Source organism: Eucyclogobius newberryi, unplaced genomic scaffold, assembly GCF_026437365.1.
Source record: "Eucyclogobius newberryi isolate DKJ021-1_F unplaced genomic scaffold, fEucNew1.0.hap1 SCAF_17, whole genome shotgun sequence".
Lineage (NCBI taxonomy): Eukaryota > Metazoa > Chordata > Actinopteri > Gobiiformes > Gobiidae > Eucyclogobius > Eucyclogobius newberryi.
In genome coordinates, this window is record NW_027315801.1 from 31,354,914 (window position 1) to 31,376,905 (window position 21,992).

General features: G+C 43.1%; 1 protein-coding gene across 1 annotated transcript in view; it reads right to left on the reverse strand.

Moving 5' to 3' along the window:
• Nucleotides 1–2,426: 2,426 nt before the first annotated feature.
• adcy6b (adenylate cyclase 6b) overlaps nt 2,427–21,992 on the reverse strand; it is a 42,871-nt gene continuing 23,305 nt past the window's right edge. Inside the window, exons 4-23 of the mRNA XM_072450013.1 lie at nt 19,969–20,118; nt 19,536–19,657; nt 13,356–13,467; nt 13,034–13,161; nt 12,628–12,786; nt 12,404–12,545; nt 12,124–12,249; nt 11,265–11,293; nt 10,593–10,740; nt 10,424–10,521; nt 10,192–10,279; nt 9,989–10,105; nt 8,447–8,596; nt 7,833–8,008; nt 7,521–7,550; nt 6,658–6,790; nt 6,297–6,560; nt 5,520–5,724; nt 4,961–5,085; nt 2,427–4,075 (exon numbers count right to left, since the gene is read on the reverse strand). Coding sequence (XP_072306114.1) covers nt 3,947–4,075; nt 4,961–5,085; nt 5,520–5,724; nt 6,297–6,560; nt 6,658–6,790; nt 7,521–7,550; nt 7,833–8,008; nt 8,447–8,596; nt 9,989–10,105; nt 10,192–10,279; nt 10,424–10,521; nt 10,593–10,740; nt 11,265–11,293; nt 12,124–12,249; nt 12,404–12,545; nt 12,628–12,786; nt 13,034–13,161; nt 13,356–13,467; nt 19,536–19,657; nt 19,969–20,118 — 2,631 coding nt within the window. The 3' untranslated portion in view covers nt 2,427–3,946. The remainder of the gene's footprint in view (nt 4,076–4,960; nt 5,086–5,519; nt 5,725–6,296; nt 6,561–6,657; nt 6,791–7,520; nt 7,551–7,832; nt 8,009–8,446; nt 8,597–9,988; nt 10,106–10,191; nt 10,280–10,423; nt 10,522–10,592; nt 10,741–11,264; nt 11,294–12,123; nt 12,250–12,403; nt 12,546–12,627; nt 12,787–13,033; nt 13,162–13,355; nt 13,468–19,535; nt 19,658–19,968; nt 20,119–21,992) is intronic.

Below are 21,992 nucleotides of genomic sequence, written 5' to 3' on the forward strand. Positions count from 1 at the left end.
GATTTGATGGAGTGTGAGAACAGCAGTTTTCAGATTTCAGATTCTCTTTTGAATTTAGGTCTAGACTTTGACTGGGCCATTCTAACGCATGAATATGTTTTGTTTTAAACCATTCCGTTGTATCTGGTTTTATGTTCAGGGTCGTTGTCGTGAACCTCTGCCCCAGTTTCAAGTCTTTTGCAGACGCCAAAAGGTTTTCTTCCAAGATTGCCCTGTATTTGGCTCCATCCATCTTCCCATTAGCTCTGAGCATCTTCCTCGTCCCTGCTGAGGAAAAGCAGCTCCACAGCACGATGCTGCCACCTTCATGTTCGACAGTGAGGAATGTGTGTTCAGAGCCATGAGCCGTGTTAGTTTCCCTCCACTTTTTGTGTACTTTTTGCTCCTGTATCTTTCCCTCCTTATTAGACCAGAGCACCTTTTTCCCCATGTTTGCCGTTTTCCCCACATGGCACGTGACAAACCACAAATAGGACTCCTTATGGCTGCTTTTCATCCATGGCTTCTTCTTGCCGCTCCTCCATAAAGACCAGACATGTGTAGTGCACAGATTCCCCCTCCACCTGAGCTGTGGATCTCTGCAGTTCCTCCAGAGTTACCATGGGCCTCCTGGCTGCATCTCTGATCAGAGCTCTCTTTGTTTGGCCTGTAAGTTGTGGTAGATTGGCCACGTCTTGGTAGGTTTGTGGTTATAGCCACATTCCGGCACTTCTAGATGATGGCTTGAACAATGCTCCGCAAGATGTTCAAAGTTAAGTAAATCTTAACTTAACCCTGCTTTAAGCCTCACCACAACTTTAGCCCGGTCTGAAGTGTTCCTTCGACTTCACGCATCTTTCAGCAATCATCAGGAAACTTGTGACAACAATTGCTGGCACTCAGGGAAAAGGGGCTGAATACATTTGCTGCACTTTTCAGTTTTGCATTTATTTAAATCTGGAAATCATTTTGAATTTTCCTTGACAATTGTGTGCCACTTTTTTGTTTTCACAAAAATGTCAATAAAATGTATTAGGCTGGAGCCATGGAATGGAATGTTCATTCCATGAAATGCTCAAGTCTTTTGTTATTCCCTAGTTTCTTATTCCTATTATTCATGGTCATTTGACCCCCTGAACATTGAGGAATGTCACACATGGGGTCATAGGTCACATGGGACATAGACGCGATCAGCTCGGCATGAACTCCAATAAAATGGAGGTTGTGAGAACGCCCGTCGCAACAGCGCCGACTAGTTCAAAAAAGAAAAACATGAAACGCTTAATCTTTGGCCTAGGCACATGAAACTTGGAATAATGATAGAGCTACCTTTGACCTCTGACCTCTGACGAGTAAAACACCCCTGGCAGCATCGCTCTATGATAATGAAACTTCCTATAAGTTATCTGTCATTTCCCCCTGTATCTACTGCGTTGTAGCAATGAAATTTCCCCATGTGTGGACAATAAAGGATTATCTTATCTTATCTTAAACAGGAAGTCAGCCATTCTGAAACAAAGTGGTGCCGACACGTTTGACTTTTTTCTTTCATAATCGTACTTGTCCTAGGTTTTTTGTCCGATCGAGCTCAAAACAACACATTTTGCATCTAAAGACATTGAAACTTAATAACAATTTTAAAAAATGAAAATATTTCTTACGGTCCCGCGTAGCACGCCCTCAAAAAAGGCTAAATTTCCTGTTGCTAGGTGACGGAGGTACAGGGTGGAGGGGGTGCAGCCAGGTCACCGAGGCTCTCTCTCCCTTTCCCCCTGCTCAGCGCGATCTTGCAATTTCTCAGGACGAACAACTATTTGGAATCGCAAACTAGTCCAAAGAATAAAGTCTAAAGAATAAAGTCCAAGATAATGCAGTGTCGGGGCAATCATCAAACAAACTACGAATTACTGAGCGTCGTTTGGTATGCCGCAAAACACAGCAGAAAACATGGATGGGCGGGAAGGCGGTCGGGCGGGAAGGCGGTTGTGAGGGTGGCGAGTCATTTTGTGGTTGTGACGTGACAAAATGTGGTAAAGCCATAGTATGTGCAAATCATTGTATATTTATAACACATGTTTAGAAACAAAAAACTATTAAGTTGCTTCTATTGACTATAAATTTGCACTATTCTAGATCATTACATTTGACACTTTACTTTAGTTCGATCTCAAAATAAAAAAAGGAGGGAAAATGTGTACTTTTTGCTCCTGTATCTTTAGCCTACCTTTTGAGCACTTCCTCCGCCTCTGCTTCGTGGTTTCATATAACTATCAGTATTTGTAATCTGGCACACAAATCTGCAATACATACATAGTGTTTAACTAGAACTACCACACTTGACATGACTTAAGCTGAAAATATTATTGCAATTCATATGTATGTTACTGACTAATGTGCCAATTCATAATGTAATAGTTATATTTAACAAAAACTCCCAAAGCAACAAATAAAAACAGCCATTTATTGTTGAGAGGAAAATAATTCAACCAATCATTGCACTACTCCTTAGACTGTTGATTTAAAAGAAAATGCAACAGTGATTTATTGACCTGACGAGTCCAGGACACAGAGGAACTAGCAAAAGAAACAAGACTTCTTTAGCCAATAAGGCAACTGTTTGGGCTCAGGTAGAAAACAACTGAACATATAAAGCCTTCTACAACATAAAATCACTTTAACATAAATTGTTTTGCTCATCTATCTGTACCAAAGGCAATTATTAGAGTGGTTCTCTTCAGTAGTAGCTTCTTAGTGGACAAAAACTGGTACATTCAAATAGTGATTGTTTAGCTTGGGGAAGAGAGTGAGGGGGACTCGCCTCCAAGTGCCCAATGTAACTAGCTTTTGACAAATACTGTTGTTGGAAGTGGTTATTTTTGGTCCATAAAATAATACATGGACTTGAACTGCATATTCTGAAAGGCAATACTTGTGAACAGAACAATAATCTTTCCATACAATCAACACTGAAGCCACAGAGATACTGTCCAAAAGAAGAAAAAAAAAACACGTATCTTCATCAATTGGAAGGAAATCACAGTAAGTTTCAACAGGTGTAATAATTATTCTCAAATGTTCTTAATAAATCAATTTCAACCTTGAAAAATAATATAAAACATGCCTTGTGGCAACTGTTTTGGCAACAAAAAGCATTTTTTTCTTACAGTAAAAACCTCACAGTGAACAGTGAAGTACAGTATGCCCCTTATCAGATACAAGTGCTCGCATTCATACACCACTCATACTTCTAAAACGCTTCATTATCTCCTCATTGTACCACGATACAAATCCTTCAATTTCCAATAAATCAAATGTACATTTTGGTGCACCATCAACATTGTCATGTGTGTGTCCACAGTGTCAAGGAAGAGACAAAGAAGGCTCTGATAGGAAAATAAAATAAAAGTTATCTTAGTCATAATTTTGTATATTTGTAATTATATAATGTTTTTGAGTGCTACTTCCTGTCTCTGGGCACAACTGAGACACTTTTCCGTGGTCTATTGCAGTTAAAAGAGGAATAAATTACATAATATTTATGGTACTTCTCATAACAAATGTTTGTTCTTTGGTCATATTCATCCTTCATGTGTATCTGTTTGCATATTTTCTTTATAGTAGTGTACAGTATATTCACAAAAAAATCCATCCATGAAAATAAATAAAAACTCTGGATGAAATTGTTGTACTATTGCTCATAAAAGCATAGCCACTTCCGTCCTAAGGCAACTGGGCTTTTGTGATCTCTTTTCAAGCAGCTTGAGGGGAAAGTCTTCACTCATAAAACCACTTCCTAAAACTTCTCCTTCCAGACGAGGATCATTTCCGGCGGCCATCTTGTGTCTCCGCCGTATCCGTGCCATCCTTCACAGTTCAATGCCAACTGGACCACTCTTCTCAGAAGTCTGTGTCCTCTCAGTGCAGTAGAGGGGCTTGCAGTGACTGTAGTGCTCTGGGTCCGCTGTCGTTAACTACCTTGGGGGCCGCTGCTGAGGAAGTAAGTGGTCATCTCGCCCTTCCCCTTGACTTTGACCAGGCCGCGACAGTCCAGCTTGTATCCGTGACTGGAAAGCACATGGTACAAGTCTGTTGTCACCTGAGACGGGAATAAGAGACATGGGAAACTCTGTTAGTGTTAAGTGTTACTCATAAGGCAATATTTCTATGGTATAGGGGCCCTGTGAAACCAGATGTTTCTATTTAAATACTTCATTTTCAACTTGTGTGTATTCATGAACCGTTGCAAAGACAAGGTGAGGAATACAATAGCCATTTTCTAAGGAGTTTAATAGAAATCCAATTGACTGATGTCTGTAATTTGATGCAATTACACAGTTCGAACAAAGAGTAATTCCAATTCAATATTGTGACTTCTTTTTGAATTAAGTCTGACATGCAGATTGAACATCTTTGAGTTCTCTCTTTGCAGTTCATAGTGATGCTCAGCAGGTGGCAGCATTGCTCTGATTGTACCTTTTCCAGAGGGCGCAATATTTGGAATGAAAACCTCACTAAAACCCAATGAGATTAACCAGCCAGCCTCAAAATGGAAGTAATCCAACAGTTTCACACTCAAATACAAGAACAAATGGTTTTAATTCCAAGAAACTGCAACACAAAAGTTTTTGTATTCATATTTGCTACAAACTAAGCTTTCTGCTGAACTGTGACATTCATTTGATTGGTTTACTGTTTGCAGATGGAATTCCAAGGAATAATTATAACAGCTACTAATAATATTGTAATTTTACACAAGGATATAAAGCTGCAGCAATCGGCATAAAATGTAATAGGATTAAAAATGGGAGTAAACACAGAAAGCAATGTGGAACAGATGTGGTCATGCATATATATATTCACTACAACTAATTCTCTGCTGCCATGACTTCTGGCAACAGCAATGAGTTTAAAAATAAACTAGAATGATTTATGCAATAATCGGTATTCATTTCATATAGTGCGACTCGTGGCGTCTTCTCACCTGGATATAATCTGGAACTCCTGTGCTGTCCATACGACTGGCCACATTCACCGTGTTTCCCCAGATGTCATACTGAGGCTTCCTGGCTCCAATCACTCCTGCAACCACTGGCCCCATGTTCAAACCTAAGAGATTATTATAGATGTAGAATGTTTGTATGTAACTGAAACACAATCTCTCACACAGTAAAATAATAACAAGTACATTATGTGATCTAACTACCAAAGCAGAGTATGGTATAATTACTATGAAGGTAAAGTTGGTAACTTAACTACAGTAATTCTAAATTCTAATTAATTCTAAAAACTGCAAGTATGAGATTTGATTTTGTAATTTATGTTTAAACAGTAGTATTATATTCAGAATATACAATAAATTCCAACAAAATGGAAACAATTTTTTTCTACCGGATTGAAAAAGAAAATCAAATTGAAACCTTTGTATTTGTATACAGTATGTTTGTGGAAATCCAACTCCAAGAACATGATTTTTTTTCTATAAAAAGACTGTTCTTTGTAGAGACTATCTTATTATCTAAAGAATTACTTCTCAGACTCACCAATCTTCATTTGGAAGTTGTTGAAGGAGTGTTCGTTGATGTACTTCATCTGCTCCCTCAGCCTCATCGCGTAGTCGGCCAGTGCCAGGATGTGGGACCGGCCCTCTCTGTCGTAAGTGAAGTCGTTGAGGCCAGAGGCGACCATGTACGTGGAGCCTATGGTCTTAATCTTCTCCAGTTGACGAAAACGATCCTCACTGATGATCTGTAACAAGAATAGATATGGAGAATATGGGACGACAGCATGTCAACGCATTTATGACCAAATTTAGCATATACTTTAAAACACGTACACAACAATATATACAGATTTTAATCATGTATTTTGTCTACATTCAGACATGTGAAGTATGACGTTTAAGTATCAACCTGAGCCAGTAACTATGGGCCTTGAACAGGGCCTCTGAGTGGCATTGTACAGAGACTGGTCAAAGAGGTTCCCAACCGTTTTCTCACAGCGATCCCTATTTTATACATGAATACATTGGCAACCCAAACACCCTACTCCTACCTGAGAAGCTACTGTCCTATGTTATTGTTTTCTGGTTAATAAAGATGTTAAAGAATAGAATGATTCTAAAATACTTTAACAATCCATCGCTTCATTAACATTCACACAATCTACTTTTGACCACTTTTCTAAGAAACTTGGCGTACTCCCTCAGAATCTTACTCCAGGGTGGGAATGACTGTCCCATAATACTATGAAATACTTCTAAACAGAAAGTCATGCAGAAGAATAGGCAGTAATATAGGAGGACGAAAGAAGAGACTCACCTCGTCAAAGTCGGCGATGATCTCGTTGAGCAGACGCAGACACTCCACTCCCTCGTTGTTTGCCTCCAGCTCCACGTAGAACTCAGAGAAGTTACTGATGGATGCAAACATAACGGCCACGCACTCACAGGACTGATAGTACAGCTCATCATTGCGCCTCTCTCGGGCCAAAAAATGGGCAGCTACATCTTTGGGCAGGATGTTATGGAGCAGACGTCTGTTGTAGGCCTGCAGCTCCTCCATCTCCTCCTTCTCCTCAGTAGCCTAAAGAGAAACAAAAACACGTATCAGTCACACAATGGAAGAGAAGTGCAACCTTTATTAACAATTAACAAAGTCTGAACTGAACCAGAGTACAAACCTGCAGTTTCCAGAGGAAATCAAGGCGTGCGGTGGACTCCACCTGCTGGCCGTGTAGGTACAGCGCCAGGACAAACACAGTGAGGATCACAGGGGTCATGACCTTCAGGGGAACTTTGTTCACACTGTCCAGGCTGAAAAAGAAGAAGAAACACTGTACATTTTAGTAGTATTCAATGACAGTCACTAGTGGCTCTTATATTTTTGCCTCATTGCCAAAACCTTTTTCAATCTTTTGACTGAAAATTATTATCTTTTTAAGATATTGTGGCCCGTAAGCTTTATTGACAGGAAAGGAGAGAGTGAAATGAGGGATGAGAGGAGAGGGAGGACATGTGGTAAATTGTCGCAGTCGGGAATCAAACTTTCCCGCGCCTCGTATAGTGTAACCATTACTTAAAAATAAACGTTTTGCCACTGACTTCAATCCAAATAGCTCCCTCTATACAATACCTTATTCTACAGTATCTTTTAAAGTCACTGTTTTACAATTTAACAGTTTCAAGTTTTGCTATATTCAACACCTTTCAATAAAACAAACTTTCCAACATTCATCTCTGAACAAAACCTTTTTCCACACGTGTCTTCTTGACAGCAGACACTGGCTTAACTGATTGTTTGAGCAGATATAGAAAAAGAAACAGCAGGTCATAGATGAGCAGAAGACTGAGCTGAGAAACCAACTTGAAACAGTTCCAACAGTGTTGTTGTTAGAGGAGTGGTTAGACCAATTGCTTTTAAAACCTGGGCTCTTGACTTGAGCACTCTGACAATGTATCTAGTTTAAAAGTGTTATTTTAATAAGATACATTTTTATAGTGCCAAATAAATAATATTCACAACTAGTGATAAAATGCTACTTACCACTGTTCTGTTGTTTCATTGAAACTAGGTCTGAGAAAGCAAGAAAAGCAGAATGAGATTAAAATACAATAGTGATAAACAGGAAATTCAAAATGAATGCATGGATCATAAAATAACCTGCAAATCTACTTCTATTTACCATCAATTTACAATTTATTTACACACACACATTAATTATATATATATAATATGTACATATTATATATATATATATATATGTACATATTATATATATATATATATATATATATATATATATATATATATATATATATAAAATTATAAAATCTTAAACGTTCATGAGAGTCTTACAGGGTGATCGCGCTGACGAGCAGATCTGCGTTATCAAACAGAGCCACCTGAGGCCACTCCACCAGCAGCAAGAAAGAGAACTGCACGAAGAGCATCAGGGCCAGCTTCCCGATGCTGCTGATGTGGAGGAACACAGAGCAGGCCAGCAGGGTCAGCAGCACACTGTAGTTGAAATACTGCGGCACAGAGAGAGGACAGAGTGAGGAGGATGCTAAAACATATCTCTGCTGTACAACAAAATCACCATTCAAGTTAAGATCCTTACATTTCCTCAGAAATCCTAAAAAAAGTACTTGGCATAGTAAGTATAAGCACTACAGCTTGCAGAACACAAATAAAGCCCGACAACATTGTAATAAAACCACAAAAATAATTCAGACCTTTTTGTTTACTAACATTTAATCCTCATTTTGCCTAAATATTTGTTTTAATTTTTTGAAGGAACATATCTCAGAGTATAACTTTTAAATAAAATATGATACTGTATGTTGAATGTGTATGAAAGATAAGTTAGTTTAGACACTTTGGTCACTGTCTGATGCATTCATTGCTGACATATACCTATGCATTGAACCGGCTCACAAGAGCAAGCAGTGAAATATTTTGATGCTGACCTCTGGGAAATGGCAGGGCATGGTCTGACTGGAACACAAAGTCAGGCCGTCGTCAGCCATGGTGCTCAGGTTGTGCAGCAGACACAGATTCACTGAAGTGTTCAGCTCTTTGGCCACACAGTCCCTAAGACCTTCCCGGCTGCATGTGAACTGGATACAGGAAGATAGAGAAGGTTAAAAGTCTAAGAACAACATTGAGCTGAAGTCACATCCCAATAGTTGGCTGAGGTAAAAATGCTCAAATCCATCATGGCCACCTCAACCTCCTGATTAACAGCAGCACCTTCAGTCAGTACTGATGCACCAAAGAGAACGCCTGAGTGCTTTTTTTCCTGCCGCTTCTTGACTAATGCACAGTCATTGTGAAGCCTACATTTACATTTACATATGTTAATACTGTAAAAATCATGTTGTCTCTGGCGTCTTATGTATAAGCTGTTAAAGGCTTATACAAACAGAAGACATTAAAGAAACAGGCATTAAAGAAACATATAAATAAATAATTTACTGTGGTTAGTTAAATTTTGTCCAACCAACACCAATATATTAATGTCCCTCTGCTGAAGTAATATTTCTTATTTATGATGGACCATCTGATGTGAGTAATGCAAGTCCATCAACCAGTGCCTGCCTTCCATTAGTACAATATAGCATCTGATAATAGGGTTCAATCTATTCAACCATAACGAAAACTCCAGTCTGTTATGGTTTCCACAGATGCCCATGGATTATAATATACAGGTACATTCATGACATTGAAATATTATCAGTTAAAATGTAGCACAGAAGCTGTTTGTACGTGGGTTTAAACGCCCAGGATTAGGAGAGGCAGGTGCAGAACAGAGCATGTGAGCCGGCGTGTAATCCTTAAGAAATCCAAACATGGTCGATTGGTGAAGTGTGTGGAGCAAAGCAAACCATGGATTGGCCAAACATTTAGACCAAAGTCACCCGCAGCAAACCGTAGTGGGCTAAAAAAATAAAGGCAAGTGACACAAGTCTCTATTTACAGGAAAACATGACACACTTTCCATAAACTGGGCTTCTCAACATCAGTGCAAAATGTACGACTTTGTATTTTCTTATAACCATCGACATGGCTGGTCACACTACCATCATCGTGTTGGTAAATAAGGAAAATATAGCGGATATAAATAGACCACCCGATCTGTCTCGCTGATGAGCAATTACGGCTCAGTTTTTAAATATAGCGCCCCCTCAGGCCAATGATCTAATTTTACACACGCCACGATGATTCCGGATTTTATGATGTGAACTTTGAAGTAGCAGGGAAACGCAGAGGGATAGATGCAGAATATAAGGGTTGAAGCAAAGGACGTAGCTTGGATTAAATTAGGTACTCGCAAACGCAAATACACGACAAACCAGCAGGATTAAACCAACTGTAAATGATGCACGGAACAGATCCAACACCGCGATGATATCAAAAGCAGGAATAAAATGGCATATTAAATCCCAATGTAAAACCACTATCAGATTCATTATCAAAGGCCGATGGCGAATGTTGGCCTTGGCTCTTACCATGTTGGCAAAAGATGAGATGAAGAGCAGGAGGATTGTGAAGACGCCGACCAAAGTACTGTGTGCACGAGACTGGACGATTTTCCTGGTCAGAGTCTGCAAGGCAGCTGGGAAAAGCTAGAATATAAAAAAAAAAAAAGGGTAAGATCAGATCAATCTCAAAGGATAAGTGATAATGACTCGTTATAATAATGTTTTCTTACTTTAATACAAGAGTAAACGGCACAAATAAAGAGGATGTTGACGAGCATGATGAAAACGCTGATGTAAAGACCAACTATAAAAGGGGATCTGTGAAGAGAAGGACGAGACAGCCTCATTATGATGTATCGCACTCATTAACTTACTGTAAACTAATAAAAACAACATTTCCCGTTCACTATTCAGCACAGTGCTAACCGGGAAATGCAATGTATCTAAGGAAAAATAACCTACCTTTGAAAAACAGTCATCTGAATGAAGCAAATGAAACAAAAAACAAAAAGAATGCAGGCCACGTATCCTCCAAAACGATCATCCACCTTTTTGGAGTACTGTAATCACACAATAACATTATTTAACATTCGGCAATGCCATGTTGTGGATACATTGCATTACGACGAACCTTTTTTTCTAAGTCTGGAGTCTGAAATGTAAGGAAAAACTTTTTGACGTGGTCTTTCCGGAGCTGGTCGATGCTGCGTGCGTCAATGGCCCGTCCCAGAAACTCGTCCACCTCGTCCTCAGGGTTCAGTGCCTCTTGAGCACAGCGACTAGAGGTGCACGAAATATGAGGTCACCGTGGGGTTTTATACATGCAGGAGATGGCCAGTGTTGTGACAGCGAGTGCATGACTCAGAGCTAATATGTTATTTGGAAAGAGTTGGATTTGACTTTGCAAAATCAACAAGTAAGATGGTTACGCGGACAAACTGCAGCCCGGTTGCTAGGGCTGAAAAGATTTGGCTGTGTGACGTGTGGGGATTACAATGGCAATGTTGTTTTTGTTTAAAAAAAATTAAGATTACATTTTCAGAACAGTTCAAACTATTCCAGGCGCAAACACACTAATATGAACTGTGTAATGAATATAAGAATTACCTGCAATACAGAAAATGTTTGTATGAATCTGAACAATAAGGTTTGTAGGTCTTTCAGACAATCATATGTCATGTTCACCGGTGGTGCATTTAGTTGTTGTTTTACGAAATGTAAACATTTTGATATAGATAACAATCATTCTATTTGCCAATTACACAAGCTTTTTAATAACTAAAACTGGAGCCTTTATACTCACTTGTCTTTGCTTGAGGCCTCATCAATGCCCTGAGAAAGACAGATATCAGTCAGAACAGGAGCCTTTTAAGCATACAGGGTCCATAGTACCATGAAAATAAACTTCAATAGACTATAGGAAATTATCATGGAGTTACAGGACAACTGAAAAATACACAAGGACTCAGACATCTGCACAGCTAATCCCGGCGAGCTAGACTGATGTTTTAATTAATGCTTGAAGGCTTCAAATTACACCCACGTCGCCCCCTGGGCTCAAACCCTTCTGAGAAGGACAAAATGACATTAAGAGTATAGTAAGAATGCAGGGGAGAGGAGCAAATGAGACTTATGCTTCACAGAGACACCGGAAGAGAGGGAAAGACAGTGGATCTCCAGCTGAAGCCTCATCAGATTAAAGAGACTAATAATGAGGCACCAAGAATCCAGGAATCCCAGAAAGCTCAGCTGTGCACTATCTCCTGTTTGTTTAACAGATTATATCAATCCAATTTCTTAGTTCTGATTTATAACTATATTAAAATCTGCTGGCACAATAGTCAAATTTCCACAATGGTTCTTGTTTTGTATCAAAATAATCCATGTTTATTGGAGTTTTGAGATTGACAGAGATTAAAGCAACAGACAGGAAGACAATATCATTCCAATTGAACAGAACCAATAAAAAAACAATTCAGTAGAACTACCACTACTCTAATGTCATTTTTTGAAAAGCAAAAATATCTGCATATGAATTAAATATATGGCCTGTAGAACCAGTAACTAAGTAATAATAGATACCACAGCTATAATTTCTAGTTTTCTTAAAACTTTCATTTTCAGTGAAATAGAAAATGTCGTGCCGAGTGTGTGTGGCTCACCATCTGCCGCAAGACTTTGGAGCCCTTGTTTCTGGAGTATCTGTCCTGACCCCAGTGTGATATGGGTCCGTCCGCTGAGTTCGCCCGTGCCCTCTGCATCTTGGCCATCATAGCTTTCTCCTCTTTCTGCAACGACACCACCAGGACGGCCTTTAGAGCAGATGCTATGACAAACAAGGTCTTTTGTGTCAGCTCATAATCCATTATACTGTTTGTGTGAAATATGGCACCGCTGTGAAATTGTAGAGAGGTCAAGGAGACGTGCGTATGTGCGACTAACCCTTTTCTGGCTACAGCCCAGCACCAAGAATGTTTCGATGTTGTGCTCCTTCAGGTAAGCGTTCCTCTCACCCCCGTGTCCCGGCTCAACCTCGTAATCCCCGTTTAGATACTGCAGAGTGGCTTTGGTGATGTGAATACGCCTGAACACAGACATAGTTAAATCATACATGAGAAGAGGATGGAACAAAGACGCTAGACGCTGGTGGATTTCTGGACACCTACCCAGCTTTACCCCCTGCCTCCATCTGGTTGGCAAGAGTCACATCATTGGACCAGACGTCAAACTGCCACTTGCGAAGGCCCAGCACCCCACAGTGAACTCGCCCACTGTGAATGCCCACCCGCATGTTCACGTTAACTCCCGTCACCTCTCGCACCAACCTGCCGAGAAACAAATTAACAGATGATGAGGAGCACTTTTTTACGTTGACCTTCAGTTTTTCAAGTACTCCGAGTCTGGCAATGAGACTTTACAAAAAGAAGGAGTTTATGAATAAATAGATATGTATATGGAATTGGAAACCAGAAAAACGGTTGGTCTATCCAGAGGCGTTGTGATCCGTCAAGGCTGGTCCAGGACAAAGAATGAGACTATATTCAAGGGATACAATAAACTTTTTGAACGTACGAAATAGCTTCAATCATGTCGACTCCCATCTCGACACAGCAGTGTGCGTGGTCAGCACGGGGCTCAGGCAGCCCTGACACACAGTAGTAACAGTCTCCCAGGATTTTAATTCGCAAGCAGTGGTTTTCCTGCACAGCAAAGACAAGTACATAAGTGGCTTTATAATGCATGATTTAGATGACTCATCATATGGTCTCATTTGTTACACAATGCTTAAGTAATCTCTCCCTATGCATCCAGTGGGCTTGTCATTTACAGTCAGGTTACATAAGAGACACTGTTCAAAGTTCTCCAGTAAAGACAGTTGCAGCAGGTTCCTCACCGAGGCCAGTTTGTCAAAGCGTGCAAACAGTTCATTCAGCGTCATAACCAGCTCCTGTGCCGTGCACTGCGAGGCCAGACTGGTGAAACCCTCGATGTCTGCAAAAAGTATACTGTAAAAAATAAAGCAGAAAGAACAGGCAGAGGGAAATAAGTTTTATATTAACAACAACAACAACAACAACAACAACAACAACAACAACAACAACAACAACAACAACAAGATCATGAGTCAATGAGTACATCCTACTACCTCTGTAGGCCTACTATATAGTGGTCAGTTACTTTAAGGGGAACATAAGGTCACATATTTGTCCTGCTCAGGCTCTTATCACTGTCCAAAGTAGGTCATCTCATCCTGTTCACTCTTTGATGGACAGCAGCCCACGTCCCCATGTCAGCATGCCTTACATTGCTTACTTTTGATAGCACCAAAAGGCGGTAATCAACAGCAGCCCTGATCTGGAGTTCCACTACAAGGCAACAGATGGCACTGTTGGTCCCAGAAGATACTTCACGACTGAGCGAGCATCCTCTTTTGCCTTTAATGACAACACTCCAGAGTGAATTTTCCCTTCTTTCCAAGCTTTTATACAAATACATTTGCTCACAAGATTTATGTAAACGCATCAATATGGACATGTGTAAAATAAATTCCCTTCCTCCTTAGAAGAAGTTATCATAATTAAACTAGCATAAACTCATGACCATGTAATCTGACCTCCATCTGCTTCATAAATATCTTATACGTGTTTGTTGTCCAGGGCAGGTGCACTTGGAAATGACCTGTGTCGAATGGGGGACACAGGAGGGGGACACTAATCTAGGGTTACACTCAAGTAAAGGATTGCTTCTGTAAGTATACACCTTCATAGAGCAGAGAGGCTTTAATGACTTGTTCAAATTAGAGCATCACCTGCAACTATTTGGGTCACCCCTAAGAGGAGATCTTCACTGCAACCTCATTTAATCTTCAGCACATTTACGGGCCCAAGCTGGGCCAAAAAATTGCCTATTGTAAAACAGATGAAAAACAGTTTCCCCATACAATTTGAGGCAGATTGCACAGTTGTGTAAAGTCAATATTTCTTTGTTAGTGTTCTTGTCAGTGTCACATGCCAGGTCTAAACTAGGTCAAACAAAGGATAAATCGGTGCTGCTAACTTGTGAAATAACGTGTGACATAGTAAATCTAGCAAATGCTAGGATGTACAAAGACTAAACCAGGTCTAACCTGGCACTGAATTGAAACAAACATGGAACTAAACTACTAGTCCTGGGTTTAAACGTGAGTTACTAGGAAACAGATGGAAATCAGTGTGAAACACAACCTAAAGAAACCTGCATGTAAAGCGATTGTGTTAAGTAAATTTCCCGGTTTTGTTTTTGTCAGCGTCACATAATATGATGCACCACGTCAGTCAAGAGAATAAGTGTAACACAAGTCAGCCGTGTAACCCTGTGTCTGTGTGCACCCTCCATACATTCAGCCATGGCACTTTTAGAACAGTTTTCTACAGTAGAGCTAGGTTGTACATTTGAGTTTATTTCTCTGTCTGGGCCCTGAATCCTATCTATTATCTGATGCTGGACCCCATTACTCTGCTCCTCGGTCAAATTACTTTCAGCTTGGAGGCATGTTTAGGGTCATTGTTCTGCTCAAAACACAATAATGGTTCGACTAAGGACAAACCAGATGGCACTGTGTGCCATCTCTAAATCATGTCAGATGATTCGTGCAGCAAATTCACAATAAAATGACAAATAGTAATAAAATTTAAAAGCACAACCTTTTACAGGATTTTGTATATGTCTTGCCTACACCGTAATAATGTGTAATAATAACAGAATTTAAAGTAAAAGACTCAATACCCATTTCAGTACCAGATGAGTATTTAAAAAAAATACTTTTTTATACATCATTTATACATTTATACATACATTTATACATTTCATATACACCTCTCCTTGAACCGACACCTTAACGTGGTGGAGGGGTTTGAGTGCCCGAATGATCCCGGGAGCTATGTTGTCCGGGGCTTCATGCCCCTGGTAGGGTCTCCCAAGGCAAACAGGTCCTAGGTGACGGGTCAGACAAAGATCGGTTCAGAAGCCTCTTATGACGACGACACGAACAAGGCCGTTTACGTCCCCCGGATCGGCGTCACCGGGGCCCCATCCTGGAGCCAGGCCTGGGATGGGTGCTCCATGGCGAGCGCCTGGTGGCCGGGTCTTACCCCACGGGGCCCGGCCGGGCACAGCCCGAAAGAGCGACGTGGGGCCGCCCTCCCGTGGGCCCACCACCCGCAGGAGGATCCATAAGGGGCCGGTGCAGAGAGATCTGGGCGGCAGTCGACGGCAGGGGCCTCGGCGACCAGATCTCCAGACACAGAGACTAACTCTGGGGACATGGAATGTCACCTCGCTGGGGGGGGAAGAGCCTGAGCTTGTGCGGGAGGTTGAGCGATACCGACTAGATATAGTCGGCCTCACCTCCACGCACAGTTTGGGCTCTGGAACCCATCTCCTCGAGAGGGGCTGGACGCTCCACTTCTCTGGTGTTGCCCCCGGGGAGAGGCGGCGGGCTGGTGTGGGCTTGCTGATAGCTCCTCAGCTCAGCCGCCACGTGTTGGAGTTTACCCCGGTGAACGAGAGGGTCGCGTCCCTCCGCCTTCGGGTGGGGGACAGATCTCTCACTGTTGTGGCGGCCTACGGGCCGAACAGCAGTGCAGAGTACCCGGCCTTCTTGGAGTCCTTGGGAGGGGTACTGGACAGTGCACCGACCGGGGACTCCGTTGTTCTACTGGGGGACTTCAACGCCCACGTGGGCAATGACAGTGACACCTGGAGAGGGGTGATCGGGAAGAACGGCTTTCCCGATCTGAACCCGAGCGGTGTTCAGTTATTGGACTTCTGTGCTAGCCACGGATTGTCCATAACGAACACCATGTTCAAGCACAAGGGTGTCCATCAGTGCACATGGCACCAGGACACCCTAGGCCGGAGGTCAATGATCGACTTTGTTGTCGTGTCATCAGACCTCCGGCCGCGTGTCTTGGACACTCGGGTGAAGAGAGGGGCAGAGTTGTCAACCGATCACCACCTGGTGGTGAGTTGGATCCGCTGGCGGAGGAGGAAGCCGGACAGACTTGGCAGACCCAAGCGCATTGTGAGGGTCTGTTGGGAACGTCTAGTGGAGCCCTCTGTCAGTAGGGTATTCAACTCGCACCTCCGGGAGAGCTTCTCCCATGTCCCGGGGGAGGTTGGGGACATTGAGTCCGAGTGGACCATGTTCTCCGCCTCCATTGTTGATGCGGCTGCTCGGAGTTGTGGTCGCAAGGTCTCCGGTGCCTGTCGTGGCGGCAACCCCCGAACCCGGTGGTGGACACCGGAAGTAAGGGATGCCGTCAGACTGAAGAAGGAGGCCTATCAGGCCACTCTGGCTTGTAGGTCTCCGGAGGTCATCGACGGGTATCGGCAGGCCAAGCGAGCCGCGGCTCGTGCTGTCGCAGAGGCAAAAACCCGGGCCTGGAAGGAGTTCGGGGAGGCCATGGAGGAGGACTATCGGTCGGCACCAAAGAAATTCTGGCAAACCGTCCGGCGCCTCAGGAGGGGGAAGCAGTGTCTCACCAACACCGTTTACGGTGCGGGTGGAGGCCTGCTGACCTCGACTGGGGATGTCGTCGGACGGTGGAAGGAATACTTTGAGGATCTCCTTAATCCCTCAGTCACGTCTTCCGAAGAGGAAGTGGAGACCGGGGACTCGGTGGCTGGCTCATACATCACCCAAGCTGAAGTCACTGAGGTTGTTCGCAAACTCCTCGGTGGCAGGGCTCCGGGGGTGGATGAGATCCGCCCTGAGTACCTAAAGTATCTGGATGTTGTAGGACTGTCTTGGTTGACACGTCTCTGCAACATCGCGTGGCGTTCGGGGACCGTGCCTCTGGACTGGCAGACCGGGGTGGTGGTCCCTCTGTTCAAGAAGGGGGACCGGAGGGTGTGTTCCAACTACAGAGGGATCACACTCCTCAGCCTCCCGGGTAAGGTCTATTCCAAGGTACTGGAGAGGAGAATCCGACCGATAGTCGAACCTCGGATTCAGGAGGAGCAGAGTGGTTTTCGTCCCGGTCGTGGAACACTGGACCAGCTCTATACCCTCCATCGGGTGCTCGAGGGCTCATGGGAGTTTGCCCAACTAGTCCACATGTGCTTTGTGGATCTGGAGAAGGCTTTCGACCGTGTCCCTCGGGGTGTCCTTTGGGGGGTGCTCCGGGAGTACGGGGTCCGGGGCCCTTTGCTCAGGGCTGTCCGGTCCCTGTATGACCGGAGCAGGAGCTGTGTTCGCATTGCCGGCAGTAAGTCAGACCTGTTCCCAGTGCATGTTGGACTCCGCCAGGGCTGCCCTTTGTCACCGGTTCTGTTCATAATTTTTATGGACAGAATTTCTAGGCGCAGTCAGGGGTTGGAGGGTGTCCAGTTTGGGGACCACAGGATCTCATCTCTGCTGTTTGCAGACGATGTTGTCCTGATGGCTCCATCAAACCCGGACCTGCAACATGCACTGGGACGGTTTGCAGCCGAGTGTGAAGCGGCTGGGATGAGAATCAGCACCTCCAAATCCGAGGCCATGGTTCTCGACCGGAAAAAGGTGGCTTGCCCTCTCCAGGTGGGTGGGGTGTCCTTGCCCCAAGTGGAGGAGTTCAAGTATCTCGGGGTCTTGTTCACGAGTGAGGGAAGGATGGAGCGTGAGATCGACAGGCGGATCGGTGCAGCGGCTGCAGTGATGCAGTCGCTGCATCGGACCGTTGTGGTAAAGAGGGAGCTGAGCCGAAAGGCAAAGCTCTCTATTTACCGGTCGGTCTACGTTCCTACCCTCACCTATGGTCATGAGCTTTGGGTAGTGACCGAAAGAACAAGATCGCGGATACAAGCGGTCGAAATGAGTTTCCTCCGCCGTGTGGCTGGGCGCTCCCTTAGAGATAAGGTGAGGAGCTCGGCCACACGGGGGGAGCTCGGAGTAGAGCCGCTGCTCCTCCACGTCGAGAGGAGCCAGCTGAGGTGGCTCGGGCATCTGTTTCGGATGCCTCCTGGGCGCCTCCCTCGGGAGGTGTTTCAGGCATGTCCCACCGGGAAGAGGCCCCTGGGAAGACCCAGGACACGCTGGAGAGACTATGTCTCTCGGCTGGCCTGGGAACGCCTCGGGATCCCCCCGGAGGAGTTAGAGGAAGTGTCTGGGGAGAAGGAAGTCTGGGAGTCCCTGCTCAGACTGCTGCCCCCGCGACCCGGCCCCGGATAAAGCGGCAGAAGATGGATGGATGGATGGACTTTTTTATACAATAGAATGTATTTTTCAACAGAAAATAATAGCCACTTATTATCAGGTCAATTAAGGACCGGTCCATCCAACTTTGCTCTATTTATGCACATTTTAGAATCGACACTTTCTCAAATAAGTGTCACAGTTTAAATATTAATTTCAGTATTGTTTATAGGGTTGTTAAAAAATACAAATAGCTAATCCTCAATATATTTTTAATAAATACAGTATAAATTTCACAACTCACTTTGGGGTGACCTTACAGTAGTATACATCCAGTTTCAAACTCTGTCAGACAACCACTGTAGCCTTTAAACAAGCATCAGTAATATCTTGACGTCTCATCTGATTGTGGTCTAAATCAGTAGCTCTAAAACGTTTTTACACCAAGTACCTCCTAGAAAAAGATTTGCACTCCAAATCTATGCCAGGTCTATACAGGACCATTTTAGGGCTAAACCAGGACTAAAACAGGATATATGAGATATGTACCACCAGAAGGAGCTTGAGAACCACCGGTCAAGATTATTACAACGACTGAAAGTGTTTATGTTGTTTTATCTCGCTGCAGCAGTAATTTGCATTTGACTTTGATGTTGGCTGTAACTGGAGGTGCCCTTAACAGAGGCTCAACCGTCCTACAGAACACAATTATTCATTATGTGGGTTGTCAAGCACTGTATATATTTACTAAAAATAAATTGTTAACAATATAGGCCTTTCTAGCAGCAAAGGTATACAACTTTTAACACTTTAATATTTGTGAGATAAGAGTTATTACGATAAGTTATTATAAAATGTGGTTCTGGCATGTCCACTGTTTCTGCACAATGAGGTATTTCCAAACGCCCCAACAGTATTTACCTAACATTGTCATGCTTTTGGATGTAGATCTTGTGGAACATCATATCTTCCTTCTTTGCATTGATATCTTCCTTCATCTCAACAGCAACATGCCTTGGCAGCACTGACAGCAGTAGACGCTCCTGAGACACACAGACAGGGGAAGCGAAACATGGACAGATGAGGAGAGAAAAAACACTGCCCATTCATTTATTTTCATGTGTGAATACTCAATGAGTCACTGTGCCACGCTGGCATCTGCGTGGGAGTCTAGCACCTAGCACAGAGAGGTGGTGCTACACAATATACTCATGAACATATTGTTTGGTCTGGACACACTGACACAAACAAATTAGGGCTAGGAAACACCCCTCTGCTCCTTTACATATGAATGTGGCTGCCTGGACCTCATTTGCTTGGAGGCTGCACGAGTGGCCATTTACTATGCTGATACCTGCTGCTGGTTTTCTCTCTGTAGGTGCAGCCTGGCTTGGATGTACCCTCTGGTCTCTTGAAAGGCTTGCCTCTGGGATACCTCGGCGGGGTAGTGGGTGCAAATCCCAATCATGTTAGTGCACAGGAAGATCAGCACGTTGGCACTGATCTGGAACACAAACATTCACATAACATGGTCAAATAAGGGAAAAATTACACAGAATCTGTCCAAGTATGTGCGTGTCAAATCGCAAAGCTGTGTGAACTCTGCCTGACCTGGGTGAGGTCAATAAAACTAAATTGATAACACTCAATGTCATAGGATTTATGGCAACATTCTTCAAGCGTCTGAGGAGCCATAAGAAGTGATATGGTTCGAAAGGACCAGTGCAGCCTCATGGTTTACTTTGGAAAAGGGACAGACTCTTTAACAGTAGATAAGGCAGGACTGGACACATGACTGTCGGCACAAGCAGCCTGTGTGACTCCACACTGAGAAGAGTTTATTTACCATGTGATCCTCCAACCAACTAACAGAGAAAACATTTGTCAACTATATTATTTTTAATTATCCAAAGATAGCTTGAATCTCAAAGTTGGGTTGAACAGACAAATGTTAAAGTAGTGTTTTAATGTGTTGGGTTTAATGTTTTTAACGGCTTCATTCAAAACATCCATTATGGTCTCTTAAATACAAAAGTACTTTTGGTACTTAAATATATTTAAAAAGTGATCGAAGTAACAAAGACTAAAATTAGGTATTAATAGTAAGCACGAACAATAAAAAACATCAATTGGTTAGGATGCACAGCGGAGGAAGACCTTAAAAGGGCTGAATGTACGGACAAACTAAGACTATAATATATAATATAATATATAATGAACACGTGAACCAGAGGCCCTCAGCACCAAGAGTTTACAGAGATCAAAACGTGTTTAATAATAAAGAGCCGAGCCATGTGCATCACAGTTCCATGTGCATCACATGCATCACAGTTTCATGTGCATCACAGTTCCATGTGCATCACATGCATCACAGTTTCATGTGCATCACAGTTCCATGTGCATCACATGCATCACAGTTTCATGTGCATCACAGTTCCATGTGTGCATCACAGTTCCATGTGCATCACAGTTCCATGTGCATCACATGCATCACAGTTCCATGTGCATCACAGTTCCATGTGCATCACATGCATCACAGTTCCATGTGCATCACAGTTCCATGTGCATCACAGTTCCATGTGCATCACAGTCCGTGTGCATCACATGCATCACAGTTCCATGTGCATCACAGTTCCATGTGCATCACAGTCCGTGTGCATCACATGCATCACAGTTCCATGTGCATCACAGTTCCATGTGCATCACATGCATCACAGTTCCATGTGCATCACAGTTCCATGTGCATCACAGTTCCATGTGCATCACAGTTCCATGTGCATCACAGTTCCATGTGCATCACAGTTCCATGTGCATCACAGTTCCATGTGCATCACAGTCCGTGTGCAGAGCAGGAAGGCTGATATATGATGTTCTTTGTGCAATTTAAAAACTGATATTTTATTTACTTTGTTTTCATAAAGAATAAAACAATAAAATTAAATACGGTACTTATACAGCCAGAAAACTTAACATTATTTTGAATGAATAAATTGTGTATGGACCAATGTTAAAGGCGGTATGGACGATTTTTTGGCGATTTGAGAACGCAGGCGGAAGTGTGCATGCGCACTCCCCGTGCGGACTGATACAACACACACGTGCGTTTGTTTATTAGCGCAACGGAGCGCATCGCATCGCTCGTCTCCCGTAGATTTCTGTCCACTTCTGCGTCAGCTCCAACTGTCTTTCTCCGTCTTCATTTTGCCCCGTACACTGAGGGAACTATATTATGATAGATCCATGCGCTTAGGCACGCGGAAACGTGGGGACGAGCCTGACGCGGCTGCAGGTGAGCGGTAGGTGCGTTTTATGATTGATACGTGGCAGGACAAATGATTTATCCACGCCACGAGGAAATATGATAAAAAATTTGCTGAA